Source organism: Penicillium canescens (genome assembly GCF_028828765.1).
Source record: "Penicillium canescens strain IBT 15451 chromosome Unknown utg000010l_segment0_segment0, whole genome shotgun sequence".
Lineage (NCBI taxonomy): Eukaryota > Fungi > Ascomycota > Eurotiomycetes > Eurotiales > Aspergillaceae > Penicillium > Penicillium canescens.
Genome location: NW_026703972.1, coordinates 2,808,849 through 2,831,795, shown reverse-complemented (window position 1 = coordinate 2,831,795; position 22,947 = coordinate 2,808,849). Strand labels below are relative to the sequence as shown.

Genomic DNA, 22,947 nt, shown 5'->3' with positions numbered 1-22,947 from the left:
AAGTTTAAATCCTTCGGCTACAAAGTCGAAACTTTCCTAAATTGGCTTAGTCCAAGGTAATATACTTTCCAATTTCCACGGCAGAGTAAATCCACTGCCTGACAAGGCACGGAATGTTAGAGCTCGGATTTGAGGCTTGGGGAATATTGCAGAAAAGTGAACAGAGTACGAGCTTGTCCCGGAGGACAATTCTGGGTGGGCAGGGTGAAATAAACTTTGTAGCAGACTTGGAGGGTTGCATGGATATTAGGAAGAGCGCGTGATTCGGAGTGAGAAAAGGAAGAGAATCAGTCCCGTCTCTTAAGAGAATGTGTTCGGTCCCTGACGGAATCATGTGGAATCCTTGGGGATATTTTAAAATCCTTTCTTCGAAAGGAAAGGAAGGGAATCAATCTTATCTCTGATGGAAGATTGCGATGGAATTTATGGAATCCTTTAGGAATTTTCTGCCTAAGGGGATGTTCGACAGACCATGGCAAAAGTTTCACTGCTGGGCTCTGGCCCGTTACAAACATCGTCTTATGTAACCCGACCGGACAGTCGAAATCATAATATGCTCAACGCTCACTAGTATGTGCATCCATCTTCAGAGCATACTTATCAACCAGTATACCATAGATTAACCCTCATTTCGAACTATATTCTTGTTGAGATAGGTAGTTGTAGTGTTCTTGTTGAGTGTATTTTTTTATCAGAAGTGGGAATCGCATCTATTTAAACGTCCATCGCTAATCCGCCATAAGCTTTGACCACCGCGATACTCAACACTCCCACTCAATGGCAACCATCACCAATGATGTCAGTGACTATATAATCGGGGTTGTGACAAGCCCCATCAAAACCTTCAAAAAACTTCATTTGAGAAGAAAGGAAGGAAAGGGTACCCTGCGCCTCGGCCTGGTTCAAAGCAAAAATGGACTCGCGATCACTCGATGCCAAGCCCTTTCCGAAACCACTCAAATCTTTCCCGAGTCAGGGGTTTGGTGAAACCATCAGCAATTTGTTCTGTGGTTGGGACATAATTGAGCTGTACTGATCCGCTGTCCTGGACCTCTCCCTGCCACTTGCGTTGGATTTCCATATGTTTTGTGCGGGAGTGGTATTGTGGGTTTGAGGAGAGAGCGATGGCACCTTGGTTATCACCGCAGATGATCGTGGCGGTTGTTCCTTGGTTCATATTCAATTCATTGAGAAGTCGTCTCAGCCAGACTGCTTCTTTGGTGGCTTGTGTCTGCCCCAGAAATTCGGCTTCGCACGTTGAGAGAGCAACGACGCCCTGGCGTTTCGATTGCCAACTGATGGCCCCCACTTCCAATATTGAAGAGATACCCAGCTGTTGATCGTCTCGTGTCACGACATTCTCCCCAATCTGCATCTGTGAAGCCTTTCAGTTTCTGAGGCTGACCCTTGTACGCGAGTCTGAGGCTCTTGGTTCCTTTGAGGTACCGCAGGATGCGTTGAGCGAGTTTTATGTGTTGGGGCCCAGGATTTGCCAGAGACCTACTCGCCACAGAGACTGCGTACGCGATGTCCCCCCTGGTTCCAAGCATAATGTACATCAGAGATCCGACCATGCGTTGATCAGAGGTCCTCTGATCTGGAGGGCACGTGTAGTCTGGACTGTTCTCTGGAAGCGGTGAGGTTTCTATCGGCGTGCCGATGGGAGCGCAGTTGCCAATATCAAATTGATGAGCAACCTTGTCAATGTATGCTTCTTGACTGAGGGACAGTTTCCTGTTTTGGCGGTCTCGCTGGATGGATATCCCAAGGTAGTAGCTGCATGGGCCCAGATCTGTCATCTGAAAACGGTTCCTTAGGCTCCGCTTGATCTTCTTGATCTCTGCGATACTCGGACCCACGATCAGGAGATCATCAACATACACCGCGATGTACATATTGCTCCGAACGAAGATACCAAGATCGGCGGTGATTGGCTCGAAGCCAAGATTGCGCAGGAAGTTCGTGAGGGTCTGGTACCAGATGCGAGGAGCCTGCTTTAATCCATAGAGGGCTTTTCGAAGCTTGCAGACCCTTGGGGTGCCATCCGTCATGTGATGGGGCTGTTCGACGTAGATCTCGTGGTCTATATGTCCGTACAAGAATGCGGTTTTGACATCCATTTGCTCGATCTCGAAGTCCAGGGCCGCTCCGATTGCGAAGAGGGCTTTGTAGCTCATTGGCTTGACAACCGAAGCAAAGGTTTCATCATAGTCAATACCGTCTTCTTGTGTGAAGCCTCTCACCACCCATCTGCTCTTATGGCGGAGTACTTCGCCGTGAGGTCCTCGTTTGAGTTTGAAGACCCATTTTCTACTGAGAACTCGCCGGTCTTTGGGGGGATCAACAAGCTCCCACGTTTTGTTTTGCTTGAGTGAGTTCACTTCTTCAAGCATTGCCCTTTTCCATTCGAGCCAGCTTGTGTCGTTCTTCGCTTGATGCAGGTTCTTTGGCTCAAAGGGTTCTGTTTCCTCTGCAGCTACCGTTAAGAGTGTTGGGATGATGTTCTCTTCGGGTATATTCATTAGTGCAAGCTCTTCTTCGCTCTCATCAGACGTGTCTAATGTGACTTGTGGAGCACGAACCTTCATTTCAGGGTGATGATCTAGTGCTCCTTGTTGCACTTCATGAACTGGGTTGTCAAGTTCAAGTTGGAGTTCTGGATATCGTTGCCATTCTCCTGAACTTAGCCCTTGTTGAGCGTCGTCTTGTTGCTGGTCGCCACCGGTTGGTGAGTCAATCCTGAGGACAGAATCCTGATAAGCAGGTGATAGAGGTCCGAGGGCATCGTCACTCCGTATGGACGACAAGGTCCTATCTCCCTGTACAGCAACAGCTGGCTGCGAGTCTTCGTTACTCGATTGAGACGACGCTGGGGTTTGCGAGTTCTCGTTACTCGGCTGGGTAAGCACTCGCGAGTTATCGTTACTCCGAGGCAGTATGTGCGAGATATCGTTTCTCGGCTTAGGTAGGGCCCGCTCCGATGGTGCCATTGACAATTGGCGCCCCGAAGCAGGCACGGATGCTTGCCGTATACCTACCGACGGTTGATTTATTAGTCCCACCGTCTCACTCCCCCTGCGGCAGCAGCCGTTGCCACAGGTAAGCCGTCTTGTCTGGCTCCCACATCTTCTATAGTCTGTGTGGAGGGAGCTGTAAGGACTTCGTGAAATTCGGCGTTTGGTGTCCCAACGATTCTTCCGTCTTCCAGGAGGATACGGTAGTTGGTATTTCCTTCATAGCCTAGCAAAATGCATGGCCTTGTTCGCGGATCCGTGAGCTTCTTTCTTTGCTTTGGCGGGATCAAGTATTCCCCCTTGGATCCGATCACTCTGAGTCGTGATAGGTCAGGCTTATCGCCGTACCACGCTTGGTACGGAGTCATGTTGAGCTTCGATGACGGCGACCGGTTGGAGAGGAACGCTGCGGTTCGAGCAATTTCCGGCCAGAATTTAGACGGCAACCTCGCATGTGCTAGCGTAGGCCCAACCCTATCGTAAATAGTCTTGTGGGCTGTTTCAGCGACCCCGTTCTGCTGGTGTTGATCCACTCCTGTCACCTCAGCTTGTATTGCGCGCGAGAACAACATGAACTTCATCTCGTCTCCCACTTGTTCAGATATTCTGTCGAGACGTATTCGCCTGAATTTTCGTTTGGGGCGCTCATTGTGGTCGAGGAAGAACCGTAGTGATTCTATGACGAACTCTTGTCTCCGTGGGCCAGGTGACAAGAAACTCATCCCGTCGTCGGACGGAACTACTTGTCGAATCGAGATTGATAACGTCCCATATTGCTCCTTTTGCCGAAAACCTTATCACGTTGACTCCGAATGTTTCACCAAGAATCCGAAACTGAAACAGAAAGGCGGAGATGGACCGAAGCCAAAGCCAGGCAGGATGCATACGGGCACACGCAAACAGTTGAAGAAGCGGCCTTGGACGGATGACGAGGATGACGATGCGGGTGGTCCAAAGGATCCGAAGAAACCAACTTTCATGGCGACGAAAGCCTCCGAGAAAGATGTCAACGAAGCATTTGGAAACGATATCGAGGGCAATTTCGCCCCGTCCGACCATATTCCCATAATGATGGCGATAAAAACCCTCTCGATTCGCGACGCGTGGATCGTGGATAGTGGATGCGCTCAGCACGTCTGCAATAGTGCCTCGAGGTTTGTCCAAATGGCCAAGTACCATGGTCCCTCACTAAGAGGCGTTGACACCTCAACGGCTCCCTCGGGAGTGGGAACAGTGAATATCCTGTGCAATGTACGCGGCAGAAAGCAATGGCTTGTGCTTGATAACGTCCTCTATGTTCCATCTGCACACGCCAATCTCATATCGGTGCTCCAGCTTCTCAAACGAGGAGCAAAGGTCGAATTCTCAAGCCGGAGTGCGATCATTCACAACAAGTCAAACGGAAAGAATCTATATACGGCCAGCGAATATCATGGAGTCTACGCACTCGATCTGTGGACAAGTCTGACTTTTCCCTCTTACCATGTTAGCCCGCAAATGTCTCTGTGGCACAATCGACTTGCTCACATGAGTGATGCAAATCTTCGGCGACTCAAAAAGCAGGCTCACGGTGTTCGGGACATGGAGCCACGTCATCCATGCAATTCGTGTCTGCAGGGGCGAATGATCGAAAACCCACACCGCAGATCAGGAAATAGCAGGAGAGGAGAACATGGAATGGAGCTCCTCCATATTGACGTTGCGGGGCCATTTGACGAGGGCCTTGACGGCAGTCGTTACTGGCTGTGGGGTGATTGGCTGTGCCAATTAGGCTACTGAGCACATGGTGCGACCGTATCGCCGACCCCCAAGCCTACTCTGGGCTACATAATCTGCCGCGCTGCTTCATTTTTACGAAAACCAAAGACTTGTGATTCTAGCTGTCCGTGACGTTTCTCTCTATAATCGGCAGAAGTAGTAGAAGGGCGTCCATCGTGCGATGATCTGTTGCACTCCCATTGTATGTTTATGGTCAAAGAATGACACGACACAGTATGATAGAAAATAGAAGGTGCTTGGAGTACTGTACAAATAGAGCGAATAACAAAATCTTGAACTTGGGACTGAACCTCCAAAACTGGAATATGGGAAGCGACGAAAACTGGGATCCTCAATGAGTTCGATTAGGCCATTCTCGCTATCGGCCTTCCTCCTTTCATATTCCACTAGCCTATACACCTTGATTGTGCCCTGAGTGCTCAAGATATATTATCGATGGTCCGAATTGCGACGAAGAGCACGACAAAAGCAGGCTGAAGACGGAGTGTGGGCAAGAGTGGATGAAGTGGAAAATGAAACGGTCTCTCCAAGAACACCCTTAGCAGAATCAGGAATAGTTGACCTGATGGCTGCCAAGGCGCCGAAAGTAGGTGTTCCGGTACATGATGGCTCATCTTCGCGAAGAAGATTATTCGTTTGGCCATTGTGCCCGACAATACTTCCTGGGTGAGGAAACCGAATGTCCACATTCTCTTTGGTGACGCAGCCATTTACGTTGGCGATGAACATGGGTGGAAAATTAGGCGTTTGCTTTTGTATGCTCTTATAGGATTGTTGCAACGAGCCACTAGCCACGGTGATTGGAGCACAGTTCATATACATCTCACGATTCCCAATACGATTGAACCACGTCCAGGCCAAAGTATATTTCCCGGGGTTAATGCTTTGGGGAATTGCGAAATCGAGTTGAAGGCCATTGTCGGGAGTGGCGCCCCCAGCAAGTTTCTCTGCCTTCGTGGGGCAGCCTCCTTCATAGGACTTGATGACTGTCGGGACATATCCTCCCGCCAGAATAAGCAAAGACACTTTGTACGTAATCTTGCTAAGCTGCGGCTCCCGTCGTATGGATTCAGGGGCATTGGACCACGACCTGGAAGAACACATCTATCTACATGAATCCATCAATTTTCGCTTTAGGAGCATGAACACTGTTCACTTGACTGTTAACACGGTATCTAGCTGGTGATACCAACAGTTTGAACAGAGGCAGGATGTCGACGAACGATAAAATGTAACGTTGTTTGGGAAATGACGGAAGCGTGCGTCTTAATAATGCGTTCTACGTTATCGGTAGAATAAACAAATATAGACACCTAGCTAGTGGTAAGTTACAAGTGGTTAAGCCAACAAGTACAAGGTGGCCTAGATTTGATGCCTGGAGAATCTAGCATAAAGGAGCATGCAATAGGCCTAGAGGATTTTTTATAGGTAGGTAGGATGAAATAATTCTTGCAACAGACTTGTTGGGGGGAGGGGGGCTGAGTATTAGGAAATCTGCTTGATTTAGCTTGATTTAGAGTGCAGAATGTTCCCTAGCTCATCATACAGTACTCAATAAACACCTTACTTCTTTCACTAGGTTGATTTAAAAGATAAATGGATTAATCGGTTTGTTTATTCTCTTCAACGATGTTTTAGTCAGATTTCTGAGACAATCAATTGTTTAACCACCAGCTGATATTCTCTTCCAGTGGATCATGCTTTTACCAGCATTGATTGGCAATAAGGTTCTATGCCTATATTTTGGCAGCCCTGGCGATGATTACGTAGAAGGGAAGGTTATAATAAATTTTCAATGTTGGGATTCATGGAAAGTTCAGCGATTCGACCGCTTCATTGCCATCACTATAATTAATGGTATGCTGGAATTCACTCTTGCAGTCGTCCGGACTAACGATATACTCCCAATCGTAGCCATTGCAGATGTAAAAGATCATCTTGTTAGTGGGATTGCAGCGCGCGATCTCAACAATGCTGCCCGAGAGGATTACCGTGAACAGCAGCGGAATAGTGCGAATAAACCAATTAAATCAATTAAATAAAGTCCAAAAATTCTCCATATCAGGCAGCCTCCAAGCTGAACACCATCTCCATCAATAAAAAAAGGACGGCGCTTATTGTTTATTTAACATGAGTGGCTTTGAGCTCACAACCTCGCAAGAGGTAATACGTGCATTTCCGAATCCCCGATCGCCCTAAGGCTACTAGACCACTTATCGCCACACTCATATCTCTTTGAGAAAACCTACTTCAATCAGCTTATCTGTTGGCAGCCGGAGGTTAGCCATTTTATTCCTCGTGTTATCCCGGATTCAAAAAAGAAGTGTAGCAAGGCTTTTCGGACGAGCGCTGTGTCGGGCTTGATTTTCATCTGCTCCTTCCCCACAATATAGAGCACTTTGTGTGAATATGCCGCTTCCAGGTGAGTGATTTCAGGACCGACGAAGGCGTGGGTGTCTCTGCTGCTCTCCGCCGTCGAGCTGTCAGGGGTCACAGAATCCTTACCCTCACCCTCTTCGCCCAAGGGCACGCTGGCGCTTCTCGACATTAGACATTTCCGGACCTGGTCGACAATCACGCTTGCCAAGTTCGGTGTGATGGTTTCGTCTTGATATCCGTATCAAACAACCAGCCGGTAACAATTTGGAATGGTCAAACGCGACACGGTAAATCGATTCTCAGCGGCGACTGAAGGTTGCTCGAGGGGGCGGAGATGGAAGAACACAATCATCTCGGGCAAAGAGTTGAGCTTAAGCACAAACTGGCTGAACACGATCCTAGTCGCTTCGCCCGCTTTGTCGAAGAAGATCCCAAGACCGCGGTTGACGCTAACTGGAAGGTCGCCGTATCGGTTGGACAGGGACATTTGGCCATCTGAGCTGGATACGATGAAGTGTGATGCGGGGAACCGGTCCTCAGCTTCCGCAAACCACCGTTGTTCTTTGCCGTATCGCCACAAAAGAAACAGCATGGCAAGGACTGCAGCGAGGGCGATCGTGAACCAGGCACCTTGAGGAACCTTGATCAGCGCCGACGACAGATACGTACCATCCATGCAGGCCATGGTGAGCCATGGGAGGAAGACAAGGTATGGACTGATCTGCCAGACGAACATTGCAGCCAGAGACACCATGCAGATGTCGAAAAAGGTCACGAACATAACGCATACGCCGTACGCATTAGCCAAAGATGTTGTCTGAGGGACATAAAATGAGTTTCTGTGAAAGAATGGAACAGAGAAACGAAGATACCGCGACTTACGTTGTTATAGATCGATGCGATCAAGATAGTTTCCAACCATTAGCAGCCAATTCACGATGGGAATAAAGAGCTGCCCGCGGAATATCGGGGAAGTGTGAATAACTTTGATCTGAGGGAAATAGGAGAGTTTCATCATTTGCGCAAGAAGCTGCCAGCATTATCAGAGTCGAACTTTCCGCAAATAAAAGGTCGCAATTCTCTTACCTGGAAGGTTGCGGTAATGATGGCCTGCGATGCAACAATAGCAGCTAGAATAGCGATAAATAAGGCTGGATAGATGGTTCCCGGTGGGACGGAGTTGAAAAACGGACTCGAATATGCTTCTGGGTGGACACTGATGTATGCTGCCTGGCCGATGTATGCTAACAAAAGGCACGGAAACGTATAGCACGAGGAGACGATGTTTCCAACGTTTCTGTTTCGCAATTGGGACTAGAAGATGTACGCCCAGCAATGGATTATTTGTACACGCACAGTTCATATGAATGGTGCTTTAAGACATCCTCGTGAGAAACACAAACGGCTTTTCCTGGCTCGATTTGGAAGCTATCGGTGAATTTATCTTGCGCGGTGCCGTTTTCCAATGATATTGACTTGACTGCTATGCAACGCACGATGGACACCTCGTTTTGTGAAGGAAGTGATTGGGGTGACGGTCAATTTCTTGCCAGCAATGAGTTTTTTCGAAACTTCTAGTATGAAGTTCTACACACTTCTATTCCACTATTAGGATGCTCGACGTTAGAACATTCTAACTACTATAAGACTCCCATAGGCGTGTTAATCCCTAATGCACAAGACCAAAACCCCTTCCCATAGCAACCCTTCTATCTACAACCAGCGTTGCCCAGCCACGGGCTTTACTCCCTATAGGGCGTTTAGATGGGCTCAGTGTACGAGAACGAGGGTTCTCCTACGAGCATAGCACATATTAGTCTTGATGAGATAGAAAAACTCTTTTCTAGTCCCAGTCTTACACTTGTACTGTTCTTTGAATATTCTACTCTCTGAACAGCCGGCCATCCCGAGCCCCAGCATTACCGTATGTAATTTTCTCGCATCCTTCCATACTCAGAGCAGCCAAGCATAGTCTGAGGAGGGGATTACCGTGACCCAATCCCTCTTCAAGCCTGGCAATCTCCCGGTCTAGCTCGTGCTCTAGGCTCCTTAGGCACCTTAGAGTCTCGTCGAAGCCGCCAGCCGCCTCAATGCACTTTATCAGATGCTCCTTGACCTCCCTGGACAGTGGTTTAGCCTCAGCGGCCGCGCTGGTTGGGCGCTGTCTGAAGACGGCGAGGATGTGGCCGCACCGCTCGGGATGCTTCTCAAAGCCGCACACGACGGGGAAGGAGAACTTGCCCTCGTCCAGGTCCTCGGCGAAGCCCTTCTGGGCAGCGTAGGCACTGAGGTTCAGGTAGTCGTCGCGTATCTGGAAGAAGCGTCCCAGCAGCTGCATCAGCCTCTCCAGGTCCTCGACGACTGCGCCGCCCCAGCACGGGCTCTCAGCCACCATCAGTCGCACCAGCATGACGAACATGCCGCCCGTCTTGTGGTCCACCATCTTCACATATTCGCGCTTGCCTGGGCACTGTAGGTTGTGCTTCCAGTAGAGGTCCCAGCTTTGGCCCAAGAAGAGTGTCTCGAGACCCTCCAGCAGCGCCGCCAGTGCCGCCGGGCTGAGCGCCGAGCGCACCACCGCCGTCGCCTTCACAAACATGAAGGTCGCGCTGTTGATAGACTGTGCCGCCCCGAAGACGACGTGGGTGGCGGGAAGTCCGCGCCGCAGAGGCGAGTTGTCCTCGATGTCGTCCAGGATCAGCGAGGCGTTGTGCAACATATCGATGGCCGAGTTAATGTGTGCTAAGGCTCCCGGAGGCACCTTCAACCAGGCATTCAGGGCTTCGATGAGCTGGGTCCTCGTGCCCTTGGAGGGCATGCTAGAGATGTGTGTAACAGGTGCAGCCACGGCCAAGTCGTTGAGTTCTTCCTTCGGATAATGACAGACAGGATGCGTCTCATTGGGCGCGCTGTTGTTAAGACATTTCGGAGTTTTCAATATCGTGTCGTTGTTATCAGTACTCGGCTCGTCGCTCTTGGTGCCATTAGACGTGCCATTGGTAAGTCGCTCTCGCGTTTCCAATGGCGTGGCGTTGCTATCAGTGCTTGGCTCGTCGCTCTTGGTGCCATTGGGGGTGTCATTGGTCATCCATGCATTTTGCCTGGTACAAGCCGAGAGCCAATAGTGATTACCGGAGATCGACAGACCGATATACTCAATCCAACGTTTCAAATCCAAGGTCATGTCTGGGTGTGAACTGAGCAGATCGTCGCGGAGCCGACAATACTCAGCCTCAGCTTCCAAGATCATCCTTTTGACTTCTGCCTTGGCATCTGTACTCGAAAGTCCCTTGGTCCGGGACAACATCTCGACAAGGTTGACGATGCGTTTCGCCTTTCCGGTCTCAAGCTCCCAGACTTCACGTTCATAGCTGAAGTAGTCATTCGCCCAACAAAGAGCTTCCTCGGCGGCGGCAATTATGGGTTGGACTAAAGCATGTTGTTCCTCCGAGAGGTGAAGGTTTGTGGCAAACAGAACCATTGGCCAGAAAACACTGCCATAGTACACGGGTTAGTTGTACTGTCAAAACGTTAACAGAACGGCGCAGAGTGTGCCTACCTCATACCACCATTTGACATTCGTACACGCCAATAGTCTTCCAGTGTCTGTGGCACTTCGCTGCTGGCGTTCTCGGCAATATCCAGCCAGAGAACACGAAAAGCCTCAAGCATGTCCGTGCCAAGCTTGCGATCTGTTTTGATACACTCAAGAACACACTCGGATAAGAGCATCTTGAATTTCAATTGCGGTGACTCTGGGTCCCAATTGCGGTTGTCCTGAGGGTCCAAGGCAGGCCTCAGGCATTCATGCGCCGTCATGGCATCTTGGATGCTGAGCTCCTCATTCACATCTATCCAACCAGACAAGTCAGCCACATGCCTACCAGCTGATATGCATGACCCATTCAGTGAACTCACCGTCGTGAATCAGACCAAGGTCCAGTAGATAAGAAACAGTACCAAGCCTTTCGGGGATGGCCTCAGGGTAGAGGAACGAATTCCAATTCCCCACCGGGGAAACGCAGAAGTGAGTTCTCTTCTCTCTGCCGTCACGAACGTGCTTGGCCCAGTCTGCAGTGAACTTGACTGTTGCCCCGTCGGCAATGTCATTACGGGGATGAACGCGGATAGGTAAGGACGTGAAGCAGCCTGTTTGCTGAGCCTCCTCTGTTGGAATGAGCCTCGACAAATAAGTCAGTTCATCCATAATGGCTGGGAAGGTCAGGTGTTGAAAGTCCCCTTGGATTAGACAACTCCAATGATACACGACAACACGAAACGTGTGGTGGAGAATGCGTTTTTTCCTTTATCGCCTACTATATATAGGAATTGTGGAATGTTACATAGACCACCAGTCCAGTTATTTTGGCAGGCATATTAATATATACATATGGTCAATACCTCTCTCCTTTTTTCAACAATAAAACTTGGTACTTTATCGAAAGTTTATCGAAAATACTACGATGACATGCCGAGATAACATGCCGAGGGAAAATAGAAATCGAAATAAAGTAAAAAAGAAACATTGAACCTTATCCTAAATAGGTTTAGTAGGAAAGATGCGGGGTAAAGTCTATCATTGCTTGACCCGGGCCCGCCGTAGATAGAGACCCTCATGGTCAAGCAATGACTCACTTTACTCCCTATCTTTGACCATCTGGTATGGACCGCCCTGTGAGAATCGACGTAACTGAGGAGCCTAGGTCCAATACACGCCCTCAGAGACTCACACCGCGTGAAGAAGCCGCCTTCGACAAGTGGTTTACAGAAGCGCTGGCAAAAAACTGGATCAGCAACTCGAGCTCTCGGCATTCCAGTGGGTTACTCTTTGTCCGTAAAAAGAACGGTTATGACCGAGGTTAATCTCCCTGAGACAATAGTCTAGACTGAGGTGGGTTTGCACTAGCAGCAAGTAACAGGCGTTCTGACCAGAAGGTTTTGTCGTTCAATGGGTACCATAAGGCTTGATGCCTCTTAAAGGCGTAGTGTAATTAGAAACTTAAGTTACGACGTTAAACGCCATTTGAGCTGTGAGCCTATAAGTTGGATTTTGTAACCCCGCTCGATTTCTTAGCGTAAACTATATATCTAAAGGTATTCTGTAAGCGAGTTGTTCACCCCCAAAACACCGTACTTAATGGGATAAATTACAACCTGGTATCTCAACAATGGTGGTCTATAGGGACTTTGCCTTCTAGCACAATGCTTTTTGGTGATATCTAGGCACTTCAGGGAATTTAGAGAATTTTTGTAACATAGTGAATAAGATATATATGATGCTAGCTCATAGTAACGTAATTTTGGATACCGTAACATTGTAGGTTTTAGATTCCGTCAAAATTGATATATAGTGCTGAAAAGCCTTATCAACGGCTATCGGCAAATAATAAAATAAAATAAAAACGTGGTTGTTGAGATATCAGTGTAGAATATATCGTATTTAGTATGGTGTTTTGGGGTACACCACTCGCTTACAGAATACGTTATACGTTTCAGTCCGGTGTATTTCAATCTCCTGCAAAAAGTATAACAATTTATATGCTCATGGCTAAATGGCCAACTCTTGAGCCATGGTTTATTCTAGTCCACGGGGAGTCAAATAAACTTTCAACGGTCCCTTCTCCCGCATGAGGAAGATTTTCTGGTCAATCCAACTTCTGCTCTCATCCGAAATTCGGAGGTCAAAGTTCCATAGCAGTCGAGCAAATACAGTGCGTATCACTGCAGTAGCCAAACTTAGGGTAGGGTCAGCAAGTAAGAACAAGGTCTAATACAATTCAATCAGTGTGGCAAAGCTAATACGTACGCTCTGCCGAAACAGGCTCTGGGCCCGACTAGGAACGGCTGCAAGGCATGAAGATTGTCGCTCGCGTACTGGGGATCGCCCAGGAAGCGCTCGGGGTGGAAATTGAACGGATCCCGAAAGAGGCCGTCTTGGTGGTATAGCGCCCATTGGTTGATAGTAACGGTAGTCTAGAACATTTGTCAATCAAGGAGTTCCATCGAATACGCTTTGCGCTATGACTGCGGATTCTCATTACATCTTCAGGCACATAGTGTCCACAAATCAGCGCTCCTTCCCGTGGAGTCACCCTCGGCATTCCAACCGAGATAGGGGGGTAGAGCCGTAGTGTCTCGTTCATGCAAGCCTGCAGAAAGTTCAGGCGGCAAACAGACGAAAAGGTAATTTCGCATTCGTCTTTAAAATTGGATCGGACCTCCAGGGTTGCTTTTTCCAGAGCATCCGCATTCGTCAAGAGGTAGTATGTTAATCCGGAGAGCGCCGTCGCCGTGGTCTCTGCCCCAGCACGGACTAGGATGATAGCGTTGGCCTCGAGTTCCTCCATCGATAGTCCCTGTAGGAAATGTATTAGCTGATTACGACGGCATAATTATCTAGATACACTCACCAAGTCGTCCTTTCGCTTAATTAAGTTCCCGATTAGATCGGAGCGCTCCTCCTTGCTGTTATCCATAAGCTTCAGCAATTTCATCCTCGGCAATTCAGTGTGTTCCCTGGACCGCTTCCGAGCTGACTTCCCCACCAAGAAGAACAGAAGCTTTTTCAGTCTAGGAAAGTAGTTCAGCAGCCGTAGGAACCTTCCGGCACGGCTCAGCTGGAAGGTATCCCTAACCCAGGGATGATAGTCGGACATCTCAAGGCAGCCGAAAGCCTCACCTAACGCTAGGTCGCTATGGATGTCAAAGGTAGTGAAATCGTACCATGAAACTATATCCACGGGTGTCGCACCTCCGCCGCACCTCTCGTGCAGTCGCCGTACCAGCAAGTCGACACAAGACATAATGGTGGGCTCCTGGTCCCGCCGGCTCCTCTCGCTGAAACCAGGCTGCAGCGCGCGCCGGACGATATTGCCTTTCTGGAGGTCAACAGAGGCAAGGTGTTTCTCGGGGACAGAATAAAAGCGAGTATCTCTTCCCAAGTTCTGCTTTTGGCTGTAGATGTCGTCCCAGGCCGCGGCGTTGGCAAAGGATAGCTCGTGAGGCGCCACCCTCACCACCTCGCCATAGCGCCTGTGCAGGTCCAGGATATCGTCCGAAAGGGTGCCGGCCATCTCCTTGCAGAGGTAGGGGAATACCGAGGCCCGCATATGGATCGGACCGGGGAAGTTGCGGAGCGGATGGACGCAAAGATTGTAAACAACTCTGGTCACCGTAAACAGCACCATCTAGCTTGCTTGATCAGCGGGGGTCTCACCGAAAAAAAAAAAAAAAAAAAATTTCATCACGGCTGTCAGCATATGGAGAGGATATCGTACAATGCCAAAGAACTCCGCAAAGGCACTGCCTAGGCTGGAGATGATTATGGCCATATCTCAAGGCGGGGAGGTAGGTATGTAGACGGTAATATAATAGGTGATCAACACACAGTAAGCTAAGTACAGACAGAGCAGTAGGGCAGGCTCAACAACAGGACGTAGCTCAAAGAGCTACAAATTAGGGGCAGACAAGAAGATCCTGAAGATATCTTCGTATAAGGACAGTTAATCGACGTCTGGAAGCCAGCATAGCTCCCTAACATAGAAGCACCTTTTATTCTTCTTTTATGTGGGGTTATAGTCTGCCTATACCCTATGGTATTGGTGGAATGCTTACAAGCCTAACATCTAAGATATCCTAGCACGGCATATGTCCTTTAAAGAAGGCAAGCGAAAGCGAGATAGGCCCCCTGAAAGTGTGAATACTTACTGGGATATGGGGATCCACCCGGGTGTGATATTCTGTTTTTATGTTTTACAGTTGCCGTCGTCGTCCCCCTCACCATTGAAGACCACATGGCTCCCACAGTTTGACCAATGAGAGCCACCATAGTAAGTTAAAACATTTTCCAAAAAACCCATCTGCACCCAATCCATGGATCTCGAAAGCAACCACGGCCATTTGAGCCAATAGCGAAAATACCGCACACTCGCCTGATCCCTTTCGATGTTCCTCTCCTTAATCTACGAGACTTTAGTGGCTGGACATTTCTCAAATTGGAGGGTAACATTTGTTGCAGAATTGAGGCAGCATCGTGTCTACCCCGGGCTGCATCCACGATCCCACCGTCAGGCAAATGAAGACACGGCTGAGAACTAATGCGAGCATTGATTACGAAGTTCACTAGCGAGGGTGGCGGCACCGGGGCCGGATAAACTGGGTGGTTTGGTCTTTACAAAAGGCTTTACGCAGTCCGCCATACAAGAGATGTGCTAAGAGGGCTCATACTCTGCTGAACCATCGAAACTAACTTGGACTACACTTGTACATTTGCCTAGAATGATCACTCAACCCCTTTTCTTGCTTCAATGGCTACAGCCGGCAACCGTGGCGGGTGTCGTAAGTTGTCTTGCTACCCATAATTATGGAACTGGGCCCTTGATTAACAATGCCTCACAGATTAGTGTACTAGCACTTGTGTATATATCGTACGGTTGCTTCCTTCACCCACTTGCCCGTATTCCTGGGCCGGTGCTTGCGAAGTTCTCACCCGTATGCTGCTGAACAACTCTCTTTTCCTTAAACACTTCAACTGACTGGTAAAGTTGTGGATAATGGGCTCTCTCTACCGGGGAAGTTACAACTCAGATCTACAGCAATTACACGCCAGATACGGTGAGATATCAATAAAACTCTAATTCTGTTGTTTCGTTAAGGCTGACGACTGGATGCTCAGGAACGGTTGTGCGTATAGCGCCAAATGAGCTCTCATTTGCCACCCTCGAAGCCCAGAATGAGATCTACTCAAAGCAGGAAGAAGGCGGCTTTTCGAAAAAAGCTACCTTCATAGACTTCCTCACTGGCCTTCTGTTTGCGGATCCCTCGCCCACACTGCTCACAGTTTCCGATCTTGATATGCATAAGAAGCTCCGCCGGACCGTGGAACAAGCCTTCACCCCTAGTAGTCTCGCTGAGCAAGAACAAATCCAGAAGTCACACGTTGACAAAGCCATCCATCAGCTTGAAGAACATGCAGATCACGGAGACGAAGTCGATCTTCGAGCCCAGTTGGAGACGATACTGTGGGGAATCCTCGCAGACGTGACGTTCGGTGAGCCCCTGACAATGGGGAAGAAATGTATGGCGCAAATCATCTTAGTTGCCTCAAGATGGAGTATACTGATGTATCCACTGTGTAGCGACGTGGGAATTTCTTAAGACCGTGGGAAAGGCGTCTATGCCCATGGTAGAATTCCTCCTTTGGTCAAGCACCTTTCCTGGAGTAGCTCTGGTTTTACACGTTATCTTCTGGATTCTGCCTTACCAGATTACTCCCTTCTCTAAGATTCTCCCTGCTGACAAGTTCAAAGAGTACGTCTGAGGTTTTGAACAACCCCTATACATATTTCCTTGCTAATTCTTTTCTCCAGGTGCTTAGAACGACAGAATGCTAGCACGCGCAAGACATTCATACAGGCCATGACGGCCACTGAAAAACACGGTTTCTCTCTCAATAGTGACGCTATGGTTTTCAATATCATAGTCCTATTGTAAGTATATTTCATCTCTTCCCGCTACTGCACCGGAATTGATACATAATAACTAACGCCTGTTCTGCGCTGCAGATTCACTGGCTACCAGTCATCGAGCATCGCGGTGGTGGCCCTGTTTTATAACATCCTTCGCAATCCGGGTATATACGACAAAGTGCGCAAAGAAGTCAGGGCGAGTTTCCAGAACGAGTCTGACATCACAAACGAACGCCTACTGCAGCTGCCCTTGCTCAATGGCTGCATTCGCGAGGCGTTGCGTCTCCTGCCCCCGGCCAACGGCAAAACCGCCCAGCGGACCGCCCCGGAGTGCACCATAGCCGAAACTTACGTTCCGAAGGGCACGATTGTATCCGCCGATATTTATAGCATCCACCGGTCATCCCGGTACTTTAGGGAGCCTGATTCGTTTCAGCCCGAGAGGTGGGTATCCCACGGCAAGGATACATTATTCGAAAGCGACAACCGCCGGGCCTATCGGCCGTTCTTGATAGGATCTAGGGCATGTGTTGGAAAGAACTCAGCCCTGCAGAGTTTGCGTCTCATTACGGCAAAGTTGCTCTGGAAGCTTGATTTCGAAATGGTAAACAAGGACTTTATCTGGGAGAGAGATGCTGTCAGCAGCTTGATCTATACCGACTATCCCCTGATAGTTCGAACGAAGAGGGCTGGCTAGACGGGGGGCAGCGACGGCACCTTCAGCGTTGAACACATTGATGATCGTAACCTACTGCGCGAGGAGATTCGAAAACACCATGCTATGACCCTCACGGCTCGCGTGTGCCCCATAATTTCCACTCTTTAGGAACCAATCAAATGTGGAGAGACCCGAGCCGGGAACGACATCGCTCCAGCTAAGGATAGCCGTGTCACGGGACGACCCCCCCTCGCGGGTAGGGGGTGTCCCTCAGCCAAATTGCAATTCTCAGCCATATTGCAAATTTCCTACTTTTTCAACTTTACGCGTATTCCTAGCCACCAAAAATGCCTAAAAAAGCTCTTGATGAGGAGGCTATTCTAGCCAAGGCATTAGACGACTATAATATGCAAAAATTCTCTTCCCTACGTAAGGCTGCGGACCACTATCGCGTGTCGTACTCGAAGCTCCGCGGTCGCAAAATCGGACGGACATCTCTCTCCGATCGCCCTACCACCAATAATGCACTGAATTCGAATCAGGAAAATGCATTAATTAGCTGGATCGAATTGCTAAATTCTTGCTATACACCTCCAACTGCAAAAGACATTAAAACTGCCGCAAATCGCCTATTGAAAATAGCAGGTTCGGAGAGAGTTGTCGGCCTAATGTATAGCTATTGGCTTATACGTCGTCTACCTCCACACATCAAGCTTATTACCCAAAAACCAAAGGAATTTTTACGAATTCAAGCTGAGGACCCTGGGGTTATTAGCCATTGGTACGATAGGCTTGAGTGTCTCTACCGTGAGCATAGGTTTGAACCTCATGAGATCTACAATTGGGATGAAATCGGCTTCCAAAATGGCGAAGGACTTAACCAACATGTCGTCTCTACGCGTCAAACTGCTAGCATTGCTACTGGAGATTGAGGTGAAACTATTACTGGCATTGAATGTATTGCCGCTGATGGCTGGGTGATGTTTCCATGGTTTCTAGTCAAAGGCAGCGTCCACATGGAAGACTGGTATAGTGATATATCAACCTCTTCTTCGGCGTATAAAATCATCCGTTTGACGTCTAGTGGCTGGACGGATAGTGAAACTGCCTACCGATGGCTCTGCTCGTTTCATGAAGCTACAAAAAACCGCGTACGATGCGGGCGACCGAGGCTTTTGCTAATGGATAATCATACGTCTCATACAACTATCGAATTCCTCGATTTTTGTAAGGAAAACTTGATCATTCCTTGGTATTTTATGCCTCACACGACTCATATATGTCAGCCCCTTGATGCTGAGGCTTTTTTAAGCCTAAAGCATGAGTTTAAAATGGCGAATACTGAAGTTGTGGCGTGGGGTGGAAGCAATGAAAAACGCGACTTTTTCCGCAATATTGACGCCGTCCGACGCCGCGCCTTAAAGTCCAAAACTATCCAAACCTCGTTCAAATCTACTGGTATCTGGCCACTAGATCCGACACAAGTTTTGGATAATTTGGGACAGTATTCGGATAAAGAGGTGCTACGCATGTACGACGAGCCGTCACCCGCCCGCGAATTCCCAAGTTCAGCAACTAATTCCCCGCCTAATTCCTATCCGCGCATTGAAAAATTAGAGAATACGGTTTTTCCACTACTTAAGAACCCGACTCCTGATTTACAAAAAATTCGGAAGCATATACGGCGCGCAATTGATGCCGGATTTTGGAAAATCGTCTCTATATAATGCGGAACTTGCGGAGATGAGCCTTACGCGCGCCCGTGGCCACAAAAACGCCTGGAAATAAGCCAAAAAGTAAGCGATGGGTAAAGAGAGCTACGAAAAGCGCCCTTTCATTAATTTCAGGTAATAGGCTAGTACAGCATAGGTGTGAGAAAGAAGACGAGTCGAAGCTTCGCGCTTGGCGGAAAGACGCAGTGAAAATGGCGGCCGATTTGGCGGCTAAGAAATTGGAGGAAACACTTGAAATGAGGAGGATGATACATTATTGGCTAATGAGGCTATTGACGGGTTTTATTTCATGGATTCTGGACCTCACGCGCCTAGGAAATAGCTAGAAGTTGAAGAATTGAGAATTTGCATTATGGCTGAGAATTGCATTATGGTCCTGTGACACGGCTATATCTAGACCGGCCGCACGTGGCCACCATGAGGCTTTTGGACTCTCAGTGTAACACAGCGCTCGTCTGAACATCCCATCATCACCATCACGAAACCGGTCACGTTCCTGTTAACGGTTCCATCAGTGCTAGGAACTCATCTCTTGACCCTAGGAGTTCGCTTGCTCCCAGAAGCCCCGGAAACGTTTCTGGGCGTGTGAGGGTCTCACGTATACATAGAGGTGGATAGTGTCTCAAGATTAACAATCAATATTAAGAACAACTATAGTTGACTCTAGATACAAGACGTAGCGCGAGGAAGCAAAAGAAAGGTAGCTTCCTCGCGTTCAGGGGAACCCATGTACACTAAGTGGGTCCCGTGCGGATCATATCTCCATCCGTTCCGCATGCTTCATCTATATCCTTGACAGGAACGTAGAGTAAGATCCCAGGGCTAGATCTCATTTTCCTAGAAACTAAGAATAGCCCCAGGAGCTAAATTGAGGTTCCTAGGGGATAAACAGCTCCTAGAAATGCTTTTGAGGTTCCCAGGGCCAACATATTGGTTCCCAGAGTAAGTTAACAAGCACGAGAGTTTGTCAGTCTCTTGCCTGTGGCTTTTCTGCCAACAATCCCCGCCTTCACGCGACACGGCTCCACTCAGATGAATCTGTCAGAAATATGGTGGATCTGCGTGTGGATTTCTGGGTATTTACCCAGAATATCCAGTGGTGTTGCAAAAGTATTTGGCCGCCGGTACTTCGGGCTCTAACCGCCATTTAGACCGCCTACTATATTAGTCTATCAACCCTTAACACGCTAGTACATACGCTACATATTAACGCGTTTCAAAGCATATTTCGTGATTTTCTTTTTCAATTATGCCTTCTATAAGCCGGAAAAAAAGCGTGACTACCTTACTAGAACTAAGACATATGGTTCACATACTACCAGTAATTTTCTGCCAGGCAGTAATAAAAAGTGGGTCCTATTGCGAAGTATCGGCGGCCAAATACTTTTGCAACATCACTGTCTTACGACATCAAATCTGACACCTCACATAAAAGTGCATATTAGTCTTTGTCAGCATATCCTACAAAATTGTCAAGTTCATAGTTTTTAGTTAGAGAGAGTTTAATATTACCGTTAGGAAACCCATACAATGTTGGTCACTGATTTCTGTTAGAATCCTCTGTTTCATTGGTCACCGCCGTTAGGTATCATGAAAACAGAACTTTTATCTACTCGGGCCCTTCCAATGCTTAGCTAAGCTAGTCGCCCCAGACACCTTCGGTGTTGGGGCTCCGGTTTTAGACCATACTTTCGGGCCCTATTTTGGTGCCTAACCATACTTTTCACCCACCTCGTAAAACGTCAATTTTCGTAGCATTTTTGTACAGCAAATTGCTGCCATAAATATTGCATTCAAAAGAGCATTGCGTAAGCTATTTAATGTAAGCAAATCAGAATGCAATACATATTATATTGGTAGGATCTTCGCAGTATTCCTCATGCTCTTGGCGTACATGCATTTCTCAGCCATTTCTCTCTCATTTTTCTCCAGTTTTAGCTCCAATTTTATCTCCATATTCCTCGCTTTCTCGATGGACTCGATTCAGGCATTGGCAGCGGTGGCATCGGTGGCGGCGGCGCCGGCGTATTTAGGCTGGCATTCACCCTCGCAAGAAGCTCTGCTGGCATAGGGTTCTTAGCCGCTTTCCTACCTAGTGATATCGCCTTCTTCTCAGCCTGATCTCTCTCTCTTTGCTCTCGCTTGCGTATATCCTTATTTGCATCGCCTTTTGTGAGTGGTCCAACTATCCTGATCTGCCGGCCAGAGGGCCTCGTCGTCCGATTGTGGGTATGGGTAAGAAGAAGCTGATTGTCGGCACGGAACTGGGCAAGGCCCTCCGTCGAATTTCCTACACTAAAGGTTAGATACACGTAAAATAACGGCGAGGAAGCGAGAAACCTACCTGCAGTGCTACAAATAAGCGTAGACCGGTGTAAAACTCTCTCCACGATAGATAGGAAGCTCTTTAGACGACGTCTCTCTCCGTCCTCGCGATGATTTCTCTCCTTAGCACTCTCATTATTCCTCTTCCTTATTGACGTGGCCGTCCGCTTAAGGGTAGCTAGACGGCGTCGAGCAGCGGCGATATCATTGAGAAGCTTCTGAGACGTCGATTTCGTGTCTAGAACGTCTCGCGGCGGTGACATAGTGATAGAGCTAGCGAGCTCGCGGTCTTGAGCTTCATCTCTGTCTCCATCTCTATCAGGAAAGCCGTCTACCCATATATCATTAGTCTCATCATTAGCATCTCTGATCTCTTGCTCCATGGCTAATTGCGCATCAATAGGGACGATTCCAGTAAGGCGAAAACCTTCCTTAATGACGTGCTCCGAGAGAGCATCCATCACCTCTCGAACCTTAACGATTTCGCGAAAAAGTCGACTTTCCGGGATACCGAGCCACCCCATTGGACAACCTCGACATTATTTCTCCGATATAGCGCTTTATACCGTTGAAATGGAACCGAATCGAGGGGCTGGCATATATGGGAGACATGCGGCCGGAAGGCGTACGGAGCAATGCGATTTTCCCAGCATTTTAGGATGAATTCAGGCGTGCAGTGAGACTTATGGCCGTCGAAAAGAAGAAGGCGATAACCTCGGCAGTGTACTCGGTCTGCTTCTTCGCGTATTGCTTTTATCTCTCGGCGAATAGCTGCATCTTGGCCGTATCGACGGCGACCGCCATGGCCACGAGCTTCCGCTATCCCATCATCACTTTCGGCGTGTTTATGGCGATAGACTCGGTGGTTTGTGGCCTCGATAAATGAGTCTAGCCATTCTAATGCTGTGGTATGAGACGAATAGCCCTTTGGTGTCGGTTTTATCGTCCAATCATCAGGCATTTCGTCAATATACCAGCTTTCCTGGTGATACTGAGCTTTCACTAGAAACCACGGCGGCGTCTTCCAACCATCGGCAGCAATGCATTCAATAGCGGTAATACTTTCGCCATGGCCCCCGGTTGCAGTGAGGCTAATAGGTGAAGCAGATACCACTTTTTGAGCCTTTCCTTCGCCGATTCGGAAGCCGGTTTCATCCATGCTATAGATGTCCTTCGGTCGAAACCCATACTGCTTAATACACTGCTCTAGGCGGTCATACCACATCTCCGTAAGACCTACGTCCTCGGCGCCCATTCGCTTCGGGTCCTTCGGCTTCTGCTTAATAAAATGGAGGTGGGGTGTAAGCTTTGGCAGTCGCTTAGTGAATGCGAGGCCCCAGCCATGCCAAAGAGGCTTCCTGTCCGGGTTTGATCGATGAATAATGTCATCGGCGCGCTACTGTATCGATGCTGCCGTCGGGGGGGGCGCCGCAGCCATCCATAAAGATAACCCAGTCAAGCAATGCTTTTTCTTGGACCGAGTCCAATGCCTTATTGGTGGCAGGTCGGCCAATTGCTGACCCGGCACCCCGAATACGGCCTAGCAGGGTCTGGTAACTAACGTCGAATTCCCTTGCCAATGGTTTGATCTT

The 22,947-nt window shown here is 48.6% G+C and overlaps 7 protein-coding genes across 7 annotated transcripts; 3 read left to right on the top strand and 4 right to left on the bottom strand.

Annotated features, from left to right (window-relative positions):
• Positions 1–3,893: 3,893 nt before the first annotated feature.
• Positions 3,894–4,793, top strand: N7446_012502 (GAG-pre-integrase domain-containing protein; the record flags this gene model as incomplete). Its single annotated transcript, XM_058521244.1, has 1 exon — positions 3,894–4,793. The coding sequence occupies one exon, from the start codon at positions 3,894–3,896 to the stop codon at positions 4,791–4,793; it is 900 nt and encodes a 299-aa protein (XP_058366610.1).
• Positions 4,794–7,202: 2,409 nt separating this feature from the next.
• On the top strand, positions 7,203–7,405 carry N7446_012501 (uncharacterized protein; the record flags this gene model as incomplete). Its single annotated transcript, XM_058521243.1, is given in 2 exon segments — positions 7,203–7,215; positions 7,230–7,405. The coding sequence occupies 2 exon segments, from the start codon at positions 7,203–7,205 to the stop codon at positions 7,403–7,405; spliced, it is 189 nt and encodes a 62-aa protein (XP_058366609.1).
• An 8-nt stretch (positions 7,406–7,413) lies between these two features.
• Positions 7,414–7,908, bottom strand: N7446_012500 (uncharacterized protein; the record flags this gene model as incomplete). Its single annotated transcript, XM_058521242.1, has 1 exon — positions 7,414–7,908. One exon carries the CDS (start codon positions 7,906–7,908, stop codon positions 7,414–7,416), a length of 495 nt encoding a protein of 164 aa, XP_058366608.1.
• A 1,146-nt stretch (positions 7,909–9,054) lies between these two features.
• Positions 9,055–11,379, bottom strand: N7446_012499 (bifunctional terpene synthase/polyprenyl synthetase family protein; the record flags this gene model as incomplete). Its single annotated transcript, XM_058521241.1, has 3 exons — positions 9,055–10,666; positions 10,732–11,023; positions 11,091–11,379. The coding sequence occupies 3 exons, from the start codon at positions 11,377–11,379 to the stop codon at positions 9,055–9,057; spliced, it is 2,193 nt and encodes a 730-aa protein (XP_058366607.1).
• Positions 11,380–12,747: 1,368 nt separating this feature from the next.
• Positions 12,748–14,281, bottom strand: N7446_012498 (cytochrome P450; the record flags this gene model as incomplete). Its single annotated transcript, XM_058521240.1, has 4 exons — positions 12,748–12,907; positions 12,979–13,145; positions 13,214–13,528; positions 13,583–14,281. 4 exons carry the CDS (start codon positions 14,279–14,281, stop codon positions 12,748–12,750), a joined length of 1,341 nt encoding a protein of 446 aa, XP_058366606.1.
• Positions 14,282–15,449: 1,168 nt separating this feature from the next.
• Positions 15,450–17,336, top strand: N7446_012497 (uncharacterized protein; the record flags this gene model as incomplete). The annotated part of the gene is made up of 7 exons (XM_058521239.1): positions 15,450–15,509; positions 15,570–15,662; positions 15,716–15,785; positions 15,847–16,248; positions 16,310–16,481; positions 16,541–16,660; positions 16,736–17,336. The coding sequence occupies 7 exons, from the start codon at positions 15,450–15,452 to the stop codon at positions 17,334–17,336; spliced, it is 1,518 nt and encodes a 505-aa protein (XP_058366605.1).
• Positions 17,337–20,976: 3,640 nt separating this feature from the next.
• Positions 20,977–21,879, bottom strand: N7446_012496 (uncharacterized protein; the record flags this gene model as incomplete). The annotated part of the gene is made up of 2 exons (XM_058521238.1): positions 20,977–21,320; positions 21,375–21,879. The coding sequence occupies 2 exons, from the start codon at positions 21,877–21,879 to the stop codon at positions 20,977–20,979; spliced, it is 849 nt and encodes a 282-aa protein (XP_058366604.1).
• Positions 21,880–22,947: the final 1,068 nt, after the last annotated feature.